The 17,007-nt window shown below is 49.3% G+C and overlaps 4 protein-coding genes and 1 non-coding gene across 5 annotated transcripts; 1 reads left to right on the top strand and 4 right to left on the bottom strand.

Moving 5' to 3' along the window:
- Positions 1 to 4,988: 4,988 nt before the first annotated feature.
- Positions 4,989 to 6,478, bottom strand: LOC6601191 (major royal jelly protein 1). The gene is made up of 2 exons (XM_026994150.1): positions 5,590 to 6,478; positions 4,989 to 5,532 (listed from the first exon to the last, which is right to left on the bottom strand). Exons 1-2 carry the CDS (start codon positions 6,455 to 6,457, stop codon positions 5,237 to 5,239), a joined length of 1,164 nt encoding a protein of 387 aa, XP_026849951.1. The 5' UTR covers positions 6,458 to 6,478; the 3' UTR covers positions 4,989 to 5,236.
- Positions 6,479 to 9,949: 3,471 nt separating this feature from the next.
- Positions 9,950 to 10,021, bottom strand: Trnac-gca. The gene has a single exon. It is a non-coding gene; the product is annotated as a tRNA-Cys (tRNA).
- A 1,002-nt stretch (positions 10,022 to 11,023) lies between these two features.
- Positions 11,024 to 14,065, top strand: LOC6601189 (major royal jelly protein 1). The gene is made up of 3 exons (XM_002026185.2): positions 11,024 to 11,569; positions 13,147 to 13,343; positions 13,409 to 14,065. The coding sequence occupies exons 1-3, from the start codon at positions 11,087 to 11,089 to the stop codon at positions 13,950 to 13,952; spliced, it is 1,224 nt and encodes a 407-aa protein (XP_002026221.1). The 5' UTR covers positions 11,024 to 11,086; the 3' UTR covers positions 13,953 to 14,065.
- On the bottom strand, positions 14,059 to 15,093 carry LOC6601188. Its single transcript, XM_002026184.1, has one exon. It carries the CDS (start codon positions 15,091 to 15,093, stop codon positions 14,059 to 14,061), a length of 1,035 nt encoding a protein of 344 aa, XP_002026220.1.
- A 275-nt stretch (positions 15,094 to 15,368) lies between these two features.
- On the bottom strand, positions 15,369 to 16,362 carry LOC6601187. Its single transcript, XM_002026183.2, has 2 exons — positions 16,327 to 16,362; positions 15,369 to 16,270 (listed from the first exon to the last, which is right to left on the bottom strand). The coding sequence occupies exons 1-2, from the start codon at positions 16,354 to 16,356 to the stop codon at positions 15,407 to 15,409; spliced, it is 894 nt and encodes a 297-aa protein (XP_002026219.1). The 5' UTR covers positions 16,357 to 16,362; the 3' UTR covers positions 15,369 to 15,406.
- Positions 16,363 to 17,007: the final 645 nt, after the last annotated feature.

Here is a 17,007-nt window from a genome sequence, read left to right as displayed (position 1 = left end):
GTAAGTGAGAGGAAAAGTCTTCAACAAATCAAAGAATATGCCTTTAGGTTTTTGTCCGCCTGTTTTCGTACCTTTTTGATATTTGGGGAAAGAAATTCCATGAAAATAGACTTAAGATCAATTTATTTTTGGTAAATTTGGAGAGCAAAATAGTTATAAATTTCCTGCACATTTTTTGTATATTTTGTATGGGGCTGCCAAGCTTTTTGTCATATTTCCCCTCAAACAGCATGGAAAAATGGTGAAAAATTATTTAAAATTCAAAAAAAACAGCAAATTTAAGCCACATTTAAGCTACTGTACTCATACTTCCCCTTGATTGACGTGCCCCCAGGCGGTGGCACTACCAAAAATTCCACCAGCCGCAAAAGAAACACATAATCTCTCTTTTCCCCCGCCCCAAGAAAAAAAATCATCCTTCAATTTATGTCACATTTCGTACAAGAATCTGACATTTCAATCTCACACCTCCGCTCGTGGGGGCAGGGGGCAGTGCGGGAGGAGCCCTCAATTATGTGCCTCTAAGTGCCGTTAAAACCAAATCAATAATATTTCCCCTTTTCCCAGGAACCACCGACAGCACCGGCAGCACCGCCAGCAACGTGCAGAGAATGGGGAATGAGAGGAATGGGGAATGTTGACAATGTGGAAATTTCTGTGGAAGGAGGAAAAGGAAGGAAAAGCCTCCCATTAGAGATGCAGGGTAAACGCCTCCTGCTTCCTCCCTCCGAAACAGCCTCCTCCTACCCCACCCCCGCCGAGTGAATGAATTGTGAAATGACATTCAATAAGCATTCAAACATTCGTACATTCGAGAGATGTTCAATTATTTTTCAATTGCATCGATTTGCGGAACGACTGCGAGTATATTCCGGGCTAACAAAAGGAAAATGTAATTATCCTCGTGGCCCAGGGAAAATGCAAAAATTGGGGATTGGAAGATTTGCCTTTGTTTGCACGTGACCCATTGAAAATAAGCCCGAAAGATGGAAGGCGGAAGGCGGAAGACGGAAGTCGGAAGTCGTTTGGCAGTCACTTTTGTGGCAGACAGAGCTGTCTCTGTTTTGCTGGCTGCCGGCTGCCACATGGCCCACATATTGTGTGGCCTGTGGGCGTGTATCTATCTGTCAGATGGTTAGCTACTTTGCATTAAAGCTGCCCCAGAGAGCCAGAGAGAAGCAGCAGGAGCGTTGAGAACTACAATATCCAATCCGATGGCTGTCCAGCCATGGGGCTCGGCTCTGACTCTCGATGGAAATGCGTGTTAGCGCGGGTAATGGCCCCAAGTTAAGAGATGGAAGGGGAGAGGAGGTGGAGAAGGAGGAGGCTGGGAATGGCCAAACGGATGTGTGTGTTTGGGGTCTGGGAAATGCTGACTTGACAGCGGACACAGCCCCAAAAAGCGTAGCACAGACAGGCAGAGAAGCGTAAGCCCCAGGAGCGCTATAATCTCTAACCAATTCACATGGAAATGGAAGGGAAATGGAATGGAATGGTGGATGGAGGGACGTATCTCCACTTAGGCGGCAGACGGCAAACGATAGACGGTAGATGGCAGCCAGGAGTATCTCTAGAGCCATTATCTTGGAAGACTTTGAAGAGCATCAAAGTTAAATCAGAGTGAAATCTCTGGGAAATGCCAACTATTCTCAGCTTTAATGTGCTCTCTCTCTCTCTCTCTCTCTCTCTCTCTCTCTGCCTTGCTCTCTGCCGTGTTGATATTTTGTTAACAAATTTATTTGCAAAACATTTTCATGGTTTCGTTTTTGGCATTTTCCACAGCTCTCCCAGTCCTTTACAGTCTTTCGATTAACCAGAAAAGTGCTTCGAATGTTTTGTTCAGCTTTCGAACACAAAAGAAATCAAAGCATTCTCTGAAATGTTGCCATTCCCTTCCCCTACCTCCCCCCATCCCTCCCTCCCTCCCTGCCTCCTGTCAAAACCCATTTCAAGTGGGCGCCAGAGTGTAGTGTCGTCTACTACGAACCTACAAACCGCAGGATAAACATTCCCTACACCTAACCCATGGATAAGCTTCCCCACATTCCCGACGGTAGTCCCTCCCGAGGGGAGGTCCTGCGGCTGACAGCCTACGTTTTTTGACAGTCCCAAGTCGCAGTCACTTTTCAGTGAGGAGATTGGCAAAGAAGAGAATACTCACTCGTGCTGTCAATCTCTCGTATGGATTGGAGTTGATTTAGCCACGGGGATAAGGCCTTAAAAGTGTACCCAACTGTCAGATAGAGCAGCATTTAGACATCATTCGAATGTCGGGGGACATGTTGCACAAGATGGGGCGAAATATATTCACTCAAATTGAGTTTTCTGTCGCTGTTTAGGCCGTCTATCTTTTCATGATGTTCCTGAGAAGGGAGCCTCCCTTCCCTCCAGGGGGAGAGGAGTTGAGTCCCCAAAGGGACCTTTTGTACGCCGCCCCAAAGTGCAGGAAAATGCCTTCTCCTTCTCCTCCTCAAAGTCCAGGAAAAATTTAAAATTGCACGTCTTTCCGCGGCTTCTGGCCGTGGCTTTCAGCATTAATATAATTACAGTCTGGGGTTTATTTTTTATTTTTTCGGTGGACCCTCTGCAGCGGAAAATCATTTGTCAGTCTTTCTGCTGCTCTGCTGCTGTGCTGCTGTGGCTGTCATCTGTTGTCAGATGCTCCTTTGACGTCCTTGATGCCACGTTTGCTTGCAACTTTTGCTTTTACCTTACCCCTTTCTCAGACAGAGAGAGCGACGGTCTGTCGTGGCTGCGGTTCTTGCAAACGAAACACTTTTCTTTCTTAACAAATTTATTTGTAATTCTATTTTATTTATCCGCCTTTGTCACATCAAAGGGCAGCCAGCGCCAGCCTTTGGGAAAAGCACTTTCTCTTACGAGAATTTCCTTTCTTTGCTTTCTTTTCTGCAAAGCTTTTTAAAGGTGATTTGGAGTTGTGAAATTAAATTTCAATTATTTGCAGTCAAGAACACATAAGTGAAAGATACTTTTCCATTTATGGGTATCTTTCTTTTTCACTTTAATTTAAAAAAATCTCTAGATGGAATTACGGGTATTTTTGTACAGAATATTCCTTTGACTCGCATTTTCTTGTTCATTGAACTCTGAAAAAAAAGGTTGTCGTCTCTTCATTCATTTCGCAGTTTAGTTCAATCAAAAAGTTATAAAGCTCTTCGCAAAACTCGAAATAATATTTCCCCGCACCCCCCCTCTGGAGACCTAATTAAGCAAAATATTTGTATACTTTGTTTTGTATTTATTTAGTTTTTTTTACCTTTTTTTCTGTATTCATTTGCAGCTGCAGTTCTTTTTTTTTCCTGCTTTTTTGTTGGAGTTGCTGTCTTTCGACTTTTTTGGGTGCCACGCCCACGCAGTTCTGCGTTTGTAAATCAAGCGAGAGACAAGTTTATCGTCGCTTTTGTTGCTGGTGTGACAGCTGCTTCCAGTCCCAGATGAGGCAGAGAGAGGGGGAGGGAGAGACAGGCCACAATTTGGGGCAACGGCAGGGGTTCTATCTATCTATCTATCTCCCGTGGTTCTTTCGGGGATTAAAGGGTCAGAAAGGTGACCTTTCCATGAGCACTAAAGAGTATTAAAGCACTAGGAATAATGGATCTGTGTGGGGACACTGGGTTCTACGATGAAATAACTATCGGTACTGTCGGGTATCGGAGCAGGAAATTCACTTTGGGCAGAAGTGTGCAGTACTGCCAGTAGTGATTGCTCAGTGACCTTTGGACCCCCCCAAAAAAACCCCTTCTCAATGAGTGCGAAAATTGCGAAAAAGGCGTTGCAACATTGTGTCCTGGGCGCTGGCGAGAGTGGGCGTAATTAACACGCCACGAAGCCATAACGAAAAACCAAAGGACAAAGATCGCAGAAAGAGGACGACAGAGAGGGAGAGGGAGACAGACAAGAGCTGCTGATTAATTGATTTTTTATTGGGGGAAACAACTCTTTCGACGCCTTTCGGCTGTTTCCCCAAAGTGAATCGGAAGCCACTGCAACGCTGACTCGGCGGTAGACTGAATGGAGGAAGGGAGCCCCCTCCAGACAGACGCCACGGCCTTGCCCGTGCCCGTGCCCATGCCCATGTCCGTGTCCGTGTCCGTGTCGTGCAATTTATCAGCCAACTTTCCAATTAGTGGTAGCATTAAAGATGAACAGAGAGAGTCGACACAGGAGTCGAGTCGCGCGACTCGCGTCTCCGGGGCAATTACGTGGCCAACTTCAGTGCGGAGCTACCGAAGGAATGGCGGCGCCAAGTGGCAGAGCAGTTCCGCAGTTCCGTTGCGGGAAAACGATATGGAAATGGAGCAATGCAATCAGGGCATCCCCATCCTCCTGCATGGGCAATGTGTTTGGCATGGAACCTGGCGACAGATCAGACAGCTGCAATTTGCTTTGTTCATTTTAATATAAGAGATTTTTCAACACTCTCTAGGAAAATGTACAGAATCCAAGGGAATTCGAAGGTTGACTCTTTTAAGAGGTACGATACTCTATAATAGATCATTTCTGATTTAATGATAGGGGAACAATCTATAAAGATCTATAAAAAAGGTCCAAGAAGCTATTTCCTACTGAATTCTGTATTTTTTTGATACAGAGATGTTCAGGGGTCATATATGGAGATGCTATCGAACTTCTCTTCCCTTTTCACTCCAAACTTTGGGCATTTAAGGGGGTTTTCCTTTAAGAAGGTCCGAGTATTGACCTCCACAAATGTGAGTATCGTATGCCAATGGTCAATCGAATCGAATCGTAGCTTAAGGCTATTCCAAACTGTAACTGAAACTGACTCTGAAACTGAAGATAATTTTGGCAATGCAGAAAAGTTGAATGAACTGCAGGACACCGAAAAAAAACCCACTGGAAAGCCATCGAGTATCCCTTGGATATTTATTTACTTTACTCTTCCCTCTCCCACTCGCTCTCCCTCTCTCTGTCTGTCTGTCTCTCTCTGTGTGTTTGAAGAACAATCAAATGTTTATTTTCTTAACTTAGATAACAACAGCGAAAAACAGTGGACAAAAGTCGTTTAGTTTATGTACAAAAACTGCATTCAAGAGCGCCCGAAAAAAAGGGGGATTCGATTCTCATTCTCCGGCGCGAAACAGCATTTTCCAGGGGCTTGGGGGGGAAATGTTTTGTGTGTGTGTGTGTGTGTGTGTGTGTGTGTGTGTGTGGACTGGTATATCTGTGTTGAGTGCTCTATGGTCCATGGGGCGCTCTACCAGCATCCCTGCATGAGACCCAACTGCTGTATGGCACCACAGCCCACACGGTTCTGCATATAGTCGGGGAAATTGCTCTGCAACACACGCATCGTGTTCCGTTTGTAGTCGGGCACCGCATGGGTCACCAGCTGACACGTTTGACTCCTGTACACGGGCTTAAAGTTGGCCTCCGCGAAGGTGGAGTTCGTGTCCCAGCGATAGACCTCGGCGTCGCCTTCATTGCGGAAGAATATGGCCGAGCCGTTGTCGGTGCCGATGATGACCATGCGAGTGGGTTTCTTGCCAAGATCTAGGGGATACATAGAGATGGAGGAATGCGAGAGATAGAGGGAGATTCAGGACTTACCCAAGATACGGCCATCGGCAACGCCACTGCGAAGGTACTCGGATTTGAGGGAGAAAAGCTTGCTGGTGCTCAAGTAGGTGAAGTACAGCTCGGTGGAGCCGCAGTCCCTCCGGATGAGAGCAATGTAGAGGACATCCCTCGAACGGCAGCCGGCAGAGACAGCCTTCGGGAGGACCACGCGGAAGCCGCGATCCGCCTGCAGATTATAGACGATGATGGCACGGTTGGCGGCATCGCTGACGTACACAAAGCAGCCCCCATCCGGGGCATAGTCCACCACCAGATACTGCAGTCGCGAACTGCTCGACGTGAGGCCCTCCAGGGAGACTGTCTTGAGGACCTTGCCCGTCTTCACGGACATGGCCACCACCTTGGGGGCGCACTTGCGCACGGGGGTCTCGAGGGTGTTGACAATGCCCGTGTCGAGGACCCACAGCACCTCGTTCTGATCCACCACTAGATCCACGACGGACTGGAGGGCCTTGCAGTTGCCCTCCTCCTGGAGATCCCAGCAGGGATACGGCTTGAAGGTCGTGGAGCAGGTGCCCGGCTTCACGCTCGTCTTGACCAGGGTGGCGGGCACTCCCTTCCGGTAGCGGGGCAGCGCCAGATAGATGGTGTCCCCAATGAGCTGTGCCCGTGTCGCGATCACATTCTTGGAGACGTACTTCCCCGAGCTCTTGAACAGCGACTTGGTGCTGGCGCAGGGGAACTCGAACTGTCCGCCCGTCCACTGGATGGGCTGGGCGTCGGAGTGGGCCCGATCTGGGGTCCACAGCCCGTACTTTGTACCCTGCGCGTGGCACAGATCTGCCGCCCAAAGGAGCACGACTGCGGCGAGCCAAGGGAGCCTCGTCTTGAGTGCCATTCTGTGATGCTGGGGCTAATGCTGGGGCTTTTGATGGGTGCAGACTGCTGCAGACGACGTGTGCGGCTATGCTCTCAGACTCCATTAAGTGTCGTGCTTTTATAACCATAGTCGCGCCACCAGAAACGTTCCAGGGCATCGTGCAACGTGCTCTGCCGCCGATTCTCAATTTCAAAACTAGCAAAAACAACAGCAAAAAAAACCAGCAGAGAACCTTGGCCAAAAGTTTACTCAACGCGAAAGTGGAAAAATGATTGCTGGCTTCTGTGGTTAGTGCTGGAAATAATTAAAATAGTTTAAGCGCAGAAACCGCAACAAGTGGCGCCCCACCCCCCCCGTTCAAGGAGCAGCGGCAGCAGCAGCAGCAGTGCGGGAGAATGTCCTCCAAGGAGGATGTCCTCCAGCTGCGATGGGCAGCCAATGAAGTGATTGCAATTATTGTTTGATGGCCCCGAGAAAGCCCCACAAGTGTCGTCGTCGGTGGCCGGTGGCCGGTCGTCTGTCTCCTGATTGCCGGCGGTATTTTTAGCTAATTGATTATGTGCACATGCACAATCTTTGGAGAATTGACCCTCTCGGATACTGTGATTTAACGAGCTGTAATTTTCAAAGCCGCACGATGACTGCAGGCTTTGATTGTGGAGTGGAGCGAGTGCTCTGTGAAGTGGAGCGAAAAGTGGTCTCCTTGTTTGCCCGACATTCCCGTAATTACCCTCTGAATAGGGTTTAAGCTCTCTATCTGTCTCTCTCTCTCTCTTTCTCTGCTCCAGTCAAGCATTCAACCCGGAATCATGGCATGCCATGCCACACAGACATGGCCCATGGCTCCAACGTGTTTGGCATGTCAAATTGTCAGCCAAAGACCCGCATTCCCCCTCAATAGCTCAATGATTTATATGCCACCAGCAGCAGCAAGCAGTCGGCTCCCCCCACATGGCTCCACAAATTTACCCGCAAGAAAAGCAAAAAAGAAAAAAAATCGAATTGATGACAAGCATTTCCGGGATAGCCGCTCATCTGACACATAATTTATGTAAACCCCCCACCCACCCAGTGGGGGCGGGCGATAAGAGATAGCCCCTACCGCTGACCCCCATTAGCCACCACCCTCCCAGTTGTCACCTTTAGGCCACACACACACTCACACACACACACACACACACTTTAGTTGACAGGTTTTTTTTATTGCCGGTTTAACGGGGCGTATGCGTCATGAGAGCAAGGGAGAGCAAGGGAGCCACGCGAGAGCGGGATTTATGCAAACTCCAACAAAATACTTCTTTAAAACTCTCTTCCCCCCACCCCCCACTCTTAGCCTCCTCCCCTGCCGGTCGATGGATGAACTTTTATATATGCCAATGCTCGTAAAATTCCAATTGAAAACGCAAATAAGCCAATAATTTGTCCGGCCAGAAAACAAAACAAAGCAAAAATAAACAGAAATATAAAGCAAACAATATAAAGAAGAATTCTTGATAGACAAAGGGGATACCTCTCCTCTTATAGGGAGCAGAAAACGCAATTTAAAGACGGGAAAACCCCAAGAAAACTAAAGAAAAATACTTTACTGGGAGCACATTTGGTACATTCCTATAGGGGGACTCGGTAGATCTGTAGTAGACCCCAAAAGGGTGTCCGGAAGCAGCATAGACCTGCCCGTCACATAACCACCGACCACACCAATATACCCTTCCGGAGTGCGAGGCCCAGCTACAAGAAGAACAATAAATATTGTCTGTGGTCACGTTTGAATTTCTTTGGTAAATGGGCCGCGACTTGTATTTAATTTTACGAGTATTTATGCAAAGTCAAGCGATTTAAGCGACAAAAATCACATAAATTACGGCCGCACGAGAGTTTATAAGATATTCTGCGGAATTAGAAGAAGTTTTGCAAACTTTCGCTGAAGCTTAAGCCGAAGTTTTGGGCAAATCTTTCAGCGATTGACCCTCGTTAGTCACAGAATATGTAAATGCTGGAGCGGGCTTAAAGTTTTGGCCTACAGGGTACTAAAAGGGCACCCGATAGAGAGGGGTATTCATCCGGCCATCCAAACATATCTTTAGATTTTTGCTGACTTTTCCCCCATTAATGACCATCGATTCAGCCCCTAACCAGTGGAGCAGCTTTGGTTAATTGAAATTCTTTTTGTCAGTGCTTTCGGAGTGCATTATTGGCGGGGGAGGGGGAGGGGGAATCCACTGAACTAAATTGAATTGTGGGTGTGTTTTCGTATTTATGATCTCAATGATGGCTCCCCACTGATGACAGCATTCTAAAACATTCCCCGTATTTATATTTACGCATCTCTCAAATACCGCAAGTAGAATAACATTTTGCGAGCATTTTGGCTGTCGACTTGTGGGGGGTTTCGGGGGCCGGAATACACTTTCCTCGAGGCAAAAAACATAAACGGAAACCCTAATCATTCGCATCGAATTTTCTAGATTTTCCCATTAGTGGCTTGCAGTTCATTCCGCTTTTCTATGCCATTCTCTATAGAGTGTTTATCGCTTTGCCTTTCGTATAATTTTAAATTTTTTGATATTTTTGCTGTTATTATTTATATTGAAACGCATAAATATTTATCTACAGCTCAGGCTTCAGCTTCAGCGTGCGGCTGATGGCTGATGGCATCGTTAGACAGAGAGGGAAGGCATGAAAGCATCAGAAAGAGGGAGACAGACTCTGTCCGACAGATTGGCAGACAATCCACCCACACACACCCATACACACCCACACACACACACACACACATGCGTTGCTGTGGGAGTGTGCTTCGGTGCCACATATTTGGCAATGACCATCTGAGGGCAGCGGAGACGAGCAGCGGCTGGGAGGGAGGCAGATTATTAAAACGAATTTCACACAAATTCAATCTGCATGTAATTTGGAATTATGGACAGACCAGCCGAGACAGCTCTCTCCCTCTATCCCCCTCTCTATCCCCCTCTCTCTCTCTCTCGCTCGTTCCTTCTCGCTCTATCTCGATATGCAGCGATACGGAAGCCAAATCTTTGAACCCTCCGAAAAAAGGGTTCAACATTTTTGTTATTCTTTCGTTTATGAAAATATTGACCAGCCGGTGGACGACAGATTAAATTTTTGCTTGCGAGATTTAATGGAGGGGCAGGTCGTAATTCAATGCACGTGCTGGCGGCGGACACTGCCACTCCACGAGGCACAGACAAAGGCGACGAAAGAACAATGAATGGGTGGCCCGGGAAGGAGGCCCAGGGTCAGACCGCCCTCCCCGCCAACCCCCGCCACCCGTATGTATATGTCAACGCGTTTTATTTGATATTATTTGATGCGTGGGCGTTCGGGGAGGGGTTGTGGGGGCTGTGGGGACTGTGGCATGACCACGTATTCCACATGTATTCTTCTTTACGAGAAAGGATAGGTCATTGTCCCGGGAGGAACGGACACCTTTAATGGGTGCCATAATCCCGGGGCGAAATAAAAAAGCGACGTGAAAAAAGTTGTGTTCCAAGGGGGCACCCGGATTTGAACCGGGGGCCTCTCGATCTGCAGTCGAATGCTCTACCCCTGAGCTATACCCCCAACTTGAAAACAGGCGCCACTGAGATGTATTTCAAACCCGAATCCGAGACCGAGTTCGAGATAAAAAGCCACCCAAAATAGGCACCGAAGCGGCATCAATATCTGGCAGATTGTTTATCAATTTACACGGACGGCCTGGAGTTGAATGGAACGCAAATAGTGTAGTGCTCGTCCCACAGGGGGGCAAAGGAGTGCCCAAGGATCTCGTGTACGGGTGGGCAGGGGGATGTGTAGGAGAACTTATTTTTGTATCTTTGCTACGTGCCTCAATGGGAATGTCAATCATTTGCAGCCTCGTTCTCTGCGTGTGCATGTGCGTGTGATTCATACTTTTCCATTGAGTCTCTCGCTTTGCCTCTTCATTGATTCTTTTGCCTTCTTTGATTCCGATTCTTGGAAAATCTTATCACAGAACAAGTCTGGGGGCTGGTGGGGGGGCAATCTCTTGCTCAACTGATAGCTCCAGAGCCCCGGACAGATGTTTTTGTCAGAAATCGAGACTTTCTCGTACCAAAGATGCAGGTCACAGAGGAGCAGCAAAGGCGGCATTTTGGGGCAACACTTTGGCAATAGTTGCGACATGAGCCGTGAACTTTAAAGAGCGTCCAATCGATCGATCGATGGCCAGACAAAGAGCCAGCCATAGCCACCGCCACGGACACAAATTGCCACAATTTTAAATTTGAAACCAATGCCAGCTTCCGCATTGCATAGAAACAGAGCCAGCGGAAAGAGAGAGAGAGAGAGAGCGATGGAGCAGAGGGTGTCCAATGGGGGGGGGGGGAAAGGGTACTGGGTGCTGGGTGCATGTGTGGTCTATTCAATTTCCGGGCGTATGGTGCGGCCAGACGTGCAGACACATGTTTCCCCCCATGTTTACCAAGCAGCCAACGGCCTTGCCACAGAACACGCACCGACACGAACGCTGCATGCAAATCTGCAGCATTTATATTTAAAAGCAGAATGCAGAAGCCCCTCTTCAGACAGACAGTTTTCATCTTCGTTGTGGCTCGGCGCTCGAACTTGGCCAAAAAAACGGCTTGACGTGTTAACCGATAAAGAAATATGGCCTCCCAGCTGCTGCACCGCCCACTGCTGGTGGTCTCCACCCTCCTGCTCCTGCTCCTCCTCCCCTCCGCGCCAGTGCAGGCCGGCTACAGTTCCTCCGGCGGCGATGAGTCCTCCGGCGGCAGTGCCTCCAACTCGATTGGGACCAGCAAATGCGACAAGAACCCGCTGGCGGAGCTCACCTTTCAGCTGAGTGGCAGCAACCTCCACTGGCCCTGCGACTCCACCAAGAACATCTACGTGCAGTCCGGCCGCTATGTGCCCCGCAACGTGATTGTCACGCGGGCCCAGCTCCAGAGGGACTCGGCATTTGTGGCACTGCCGCGCTACAAGCAGGGCGTGCCCTTCACCCTGGGGAAGGTGAATCTGAAGAAGGGCGAGTGCCTCGCCAAAATCGCACCGTATCCGTGCTGGGCCATACAGGAGGAGGGCAACTGCCAGGCGCTGCAGTCCGTCGTGGATCTGGCTGTCGATCAGAACGTGAGTGCAATTAACTTTAGCATTGTTTCAGTGGAGAAATTGGAAAGTGGACAGTGGAAAGTGAAGAGCGTCTCTCTCTCATCCAAAACTGCAATTTGTTTCATTAATTCTGCATTGCCACGTTGACACTTTGCGCGCCTCTTTGATGGCTTTAAAAATGCGTGTTTCCATGCATTTTTTGTGGGCTAAAGGAGAGGGTAGCAAAGGGTACATGGGCTAGCAGACGAAGACGCTACTTTGGGGCACAACCCACCCTCTATCTCTCTACGGGAATAAGCCCCTCTGTCGCATACAGGGTACCTTTTGAGTCTCGGACTCCCCCTGAATTCCCCCTGAATTTTTTATCGCTTCTCAGCGAAAATGGCTTTTTTAATCAAATGAACGACAACACGAAAAGCTTCAAATAAAGTTCATGGCGGGCAATCGGTGCCGAAAAAGTCAACGGAAAGAAATAAACGCAAGGAATGACAAAAACCCCCCGCCATAAAAAACGGAACTGCAGTGTGAATGGAATATTATAAAAAGGGCAAAAGGTCGTCCTCCCCTATCCTGCCAGTCCTTAAACGACGAACTGCGAACTGCAGCTGAAGCACCATGTAAATGCGATGCAAAAAAAGTTCTGGGAATTAATTTTTGAAGCGTTATGCCAGAGTCAGTGCCAGGGCCAGTGCCAGAGCCAGAGCCAGGGCCAGGGCCAAGCGCCTGCCTGCCTGCCATTTTGATGAGCCATTGGCCAAAGCTCTTTTTGCGATTTCAATTAACAAACAATCTGCTATGGCTATTGCTGCTGCTGCTGCTGCTGAAATGCTTGACAGCTTTACATTTTTGTGTGTTTGTTAAATACTTAAATTATGGCAAAGCGCGAGAGAGATGTGATCGATGGGTGTATACCCAGGGGTCACAGAAGACTGCTTCATCGGGTGCCAAAGTTTGCTGTATGACAAACAGGCGTGAATGGAGTGCCCAAAGAGGTTATTCCTATACCAGGGGAATGAGCAATCTTCGTTTCTTGAGCACCCTTATCCAGGGTATTCGTCTCTCCTCGTGTAATCCCCCTCCTCTGCTCCACCATTCAATTCCTGGCTCATTTAAATGCCATCCACAGAATTGCATTCCTCGCTTTAGCATTTCGATTGTGCAAAAGCATTTCATTATTTTATTTACACAAAAGTCACAACAAAAACAACAAGTGCATTCAACAAATATTGAAATACCCACATATCTGATGTGATGTTATGTGATGTGATGTGCTGCAGTCGGCAATAAAAACAATTGAAATGTGAGAAGAGGAGAGGAAAAAAGTGGTGGGGAGGGGAGAGGAGAGGAGAGGAGGGGAGATGTAAAACAACAATATGAATAGCAATAACTGTCAGACAATAGCAACAATTGGGTGGCATGGCATGCGAATTTATTTATTTATTTGTGGACACAATTTTTGCAATACACAAGAGATATTAATTTGATTGTCATTCAGCGGGCGATGAGTGCATTTCGATGCGCCGTCCATTGGCATTTCAATGGACATGCAAACACGAATTAAGGATACGTTTTGATGGCTTTTTCTTGATGGATTGCAGGGTCTGCTCTGGGCACTGGATGTGGGCATTGTCAATACGCTGGAGCAGCCGATCCGTCGCTGTGGCCCCAAAATAGTGGCCATCAACACGGCCAACCACAAGGTGGTGAAGAGCATCGATCTGAGCGATCTGGTGACCGCCGAGAGTCGACTGCAGTTCATAGTCGTGGACTATTCCAAGGACAACAAGCCGTTTGTGTAAGTCTGCGGAATATGCCCTGTAATCTGTATCTGTATATGTGAACCGTGTGTTATCCCTGCAGCTATGTGGCCGATGCTGGGGCTCGCAGCATTCTCGTTTATGACATCACTGGGAACAAGTCGTACCGCATTGTCCTGCCCAAGGCGACGGCCCCCACCAGCGACGTGCTGTATGTGGCACTCACCTCCAAGGCGGATGGCACCTCCACGCTGTTCTTCAGCTACCTGAGCTCGCCGCGACTGTACTCGATCAAGGGCGAGTACTTGCGCGTGGGCCAGGGAGCGGGATCCATCATCGACGTGGGACCCAAGCCGTACGGCAAGCAGGCCGTGCTCCTGGGAGCCGATGGCGGCACATCGCTGTTCTTCCGCTACAAGGGCGAGAACGACATTTATCTGTGGGACTCGGAGACGTGCTTCAAGGCCTCCAATCTGCAGGAGGTGCAGCGCGGCGGCGACTGCCGCCTGTCCACCCAAGTGCTGCCCGGACACAAGCGCTTCATGTGGGCGCTGGAAAGTAATTTCCACGACTTTATCTCGGATCGGACTGGATGCAATGGTGCCTCCATTGTCCTGCATCCAGTGGTGAAGGAGTGCGATGACTGATCATCGAAATGCCTTGCATGATTGCTGCTGCGGACTGCAGTTTATTTATGGTTAAGAATCTGCTCGAACTGTTTTTTGTTATTTGGGAGAGTAAATCGTTTTTTGTTCAACAAGTTCCTGCCTCGCAAATTAATTTCGAGAGGCTGAAAATCGTCCCGATGGGGCACGTTCCGGTGGGGGAGCGCTTCATCGTTGCCCCAACCGCATCGCAATGATAGAAGGTCGAGCAGTCGGTCAAATCGCCAACCATGCCCACGCGCTGACAGATGCCGGATCCAGTGGTGGCCCCCGAATCAGAGGGCACTTCTCCGTCGGCATCTACGGTGCCTAGGCGGCACACCAAATGCTGGGCATCAAAGTACGAGCCATCGGGGCAATTCTGCGTCTCCAGGGTTCCATTGATGCACAGGCAGTACTCATCGCTGGCCGTGGAATCGGGACACTTGGAGATGGCGAAATTCGAGCAGGATCTAGCCACGGGGGTGCTCCTGGGCGTCAGATTCCTGGTGGGAGTCACACAGCTGTAGCCGTTGAAGACGTATCCCTCGGAGCAGCGCAACAGTAGCGGGAATAAGGTGCCCTCCGAAGAGGTATCCCTCTGGCAGATGTAGTAGAATCGACTGTCCGCCGGCCAGGCGCCCGTCTGCCCTGCACGACTGCAGGCGTACTGGACGTCCGAGCACTGGTCGCTGTCCTTCGGCAGGGTGCAGCTGTCGGTGAGGGTGGAGTACGCGGCTCCATTCGCACACTGGTGGGGGGTGTCCACGTTCTGGGCGCTGCACTCGTGGTAGTTGCGGCATTCGTACGGATCTGGGAACATTCCCGGCTGCTGGCAGTAGAACTTTCCGCGCTTTGGGACGTGGCACTTGGACTGCCAGGTGCAGCCAAAGGTGCCCTCGTCCGTGCAGTAGAAGCTGTGATCCGACTCGCACGTCATCATCGTTTGCGTCTCCCACTGGCCGTTGCCATCGTGCAGGCAGTAGCCCAGCGTGGAGCAGTCCACGCAAATGAAGCCAGCCACACGCACATCCTGACAGGGATTGGACGCCTCTCTAGCTCCCAGATCGAAAGGATGCACTGCCGCTCTGCCGGCCAGGCACTGCCCAATGAGCAGCAAGAGTAATTGAAAGGATGGCCCCATCTTGAAGACTGTGATGCGGGACTCGTTTGGCCAGGTCTTATATAGCGCCTCATAATCGCAGGGGAGAATGTTTTGCACTTAATTGAAAAAAGATAAACCTGGAGAACTTCTGCAGAATAATGGATACTTCCGCAGTTCCAGAGATCTACGGCCGACCTTGGCTTCGTCGAAGTTCAAAATTTGATTTAGAGGCGAATAGTGAGACACACTCGTATCTGCGGTAAGGTACACTTCGATTCTTTATTTATTGATAATTATTACAATCGTCGCTAGCAAATACAAGTCACGAAATACACCGAACCACCTTCAGGGCTCAGCAGGTGCCCAAAACACAGGAGGACTGCTCGGGTCGGTAGTAGGTGCCGTCGGGGCACTGCATGTGCCGGAGGCTGCCATTCAAGGCCGAGCAGTAGTAGTACTTCCTGCAGTCATCCATGTCCGCCATGAGACCCACGTGCTGGCAGCTGCTGGGCATCACCGAGAAGTCATTGTCATTGGGGTCAACGACCTCCCCCGGCTGTGAGGGAACTTGGGGCAGCGTGTTGGTGGTCGAGCGGCAGACAAAGTCCACAAAGGTCTCTCCGTCGTTGCAGCGATGCAGCGAGGGATAGATGACGATCGTGTCGTTCAGATTCTGATTCACCGTCGACTTGCAAACGTAGAAGATGTTGGAATTGGTGGGCCATGGGGCCACGTAACCGGCATGGGGACAGTGGTACTGGCTCTGCAGGCAGACGGGATCTTGGAGCGTGAGCGTGCACTGTCCGGTGCTGGCATCGAAGGCCTTGTCGTTGCCGCAGTCGACGGCAGCGGCCACTAAGGTGGCGCCCACAAAATAGCACATGTGATACTTCTGGCAGTCGTACGGATCCGGGAAGATGCCCTGCGAGGTGCACTGGAAGTTCCCCTCGATGCCAAACGGATGGCAGGGTCCCGTGTCGTTGGTGCAGGTCCCCTGCCGGGCATTGCAGTAGTAGCCATTGGCCACATCGCACGATTCCACGGGAATGTTCACCCAGCCATTCGAATGGCGGACGCAGGTGGCCAGCAGCTCGCAGGACTCGCAGATGGGTCCAGGCGTCTGACGGCCCTCGCAGGAGTTGGCCTCCCGGGGCTGAACGCGTCGTGTGGTTACCACGGTGGCTGCCATCATCAAAGCCAGAACATTAAGCAGGAGCTGGAATATAAAATGTGATTAGTAAAGCTCTAGGTCTAAGATTGAGGGGATTTTACCAAGCTCAAAAGGAATTTCCTGTGGAACATGATGACGTTTTCTCTTTGTTCTTTTACGTGTGCGCGTCTAGCCGCAATGAGTCTCTCGGTTTGTCTGTGCAGATAGGGCCCCAAGTGGCAGCAATAAACGAGGAACACAGAAATATCAGGTCTTAAGATAGCACGCAGAGAGTCTTCTTTATATCTGCGGTTCGATGCGTGTTTGTTTGCCTATCAACTTTCGAAAGTTAATAGAAGTTGGGCAAAGTACCAAACCAATCAGAGCAGCAACAACTACCAAAAACTGAAACTGGAACTGGAATGCCGCAATGATGAGTAAATGATCCATATTTACCCCAAAAAAACAAATGTGACAACTTCTGACCCTATCTTCTATCTTCGTTCGCGAGAAGTGTTTGTTTAATGGGTAAATAATAGTATAATTGGCATAGAAACAGAGAAAGGCAGAGAAACGCAATGTAGGGCACTTAGAAAATGTTTGCATGCTAATATTTGGCTAAATTTTTACGAAAACACATTCCCTGGCAAAAAACAAAACAATTTCAAATTCAAATATTACCGCCAAACGGTCATACAAAACGATAGAAAGCTATCGATTTATCGAAGTTTACGTACATCCCGAGATAGCGCACGATCTGTGTTTTTTGAACACAGCGACAAACATCGGGTACGCAAACATCG

Source organism: Drosophila persimilis, unplaced genomic scaffold, assembly GCF_003286085.1.
Source record: "Drosophila persimilis strain 14011-0111.01,24,50 unplaced genomic scaffold, DperRS2 tig00001296-arrow-arrow-pilon, whole genome shotgun sequence".
Lineage (NCBI taxonomy): Eukaryota > Metazoa > Arthropoda > Insecta > Diptera > Drosophilidae > Drosophila > Drosophila persimilis.
Note: the sequence above shows the minus strand (reverse complement) of the source record. Positions and strands in the feature narration are given on the sequence as shown.

Coding starts and splice junctions, on each gene's coding strand:
- LOC6601189 (XM_002026185.2), top strand. CDS start 11,087: ATGGCCTCCCAGCTGCTGCACCGCCCACTGCTGGTGGTCTCCACCCTC. Junction 11,570..13,146: donor ATCTGGCTGTCGATCAGAAC/GTGAGTGCAATT, acceptor GATGGATTGCAG/GGTCTGCTCTGGGCACTGGA. Junction 13,344..13,408: donor AAGGACAACAAGCCGTTTGT/GTAAGTCTGCGG, acceptor TTATCCCTGCAG/CTATGTGGCCGATGCTGGGG.
- LOC6601187 (XM_002026183.2), bottom strand. CDS start 16,356: ATGTTCCACAGGAAATTCCTTTTGAGCTTG. Junction 16,271..16,326: donor GGAAATTCCTTTTGAGCTTG/GTAAAATCCCCT, acceptor TTTATATTCCAG/CTCCTGCTTAATGTTCTGGC.
- LOC6601191 (XM_026994150.1), bottom strand. CDS start 6,457: ATGGCACTCAAGACGAGGCTCCCTTGGCTCGCCGCAGTCGTGCTCCTT. Junction 5,533..5,589: donor TGCCGATGGCCGTATCTTGG/GTAAGTCCTGAA, acceptor TGTATCCCCTAG/ATCTTGGCAAGAAACCCACT.
- LOC6601188 (XM_002026184.1), bottom strand. CDS start 15,093: ATGGGGCCATCCTTTCAATTACTCTTGCTGCTCATTGGGCAGTGCCTG.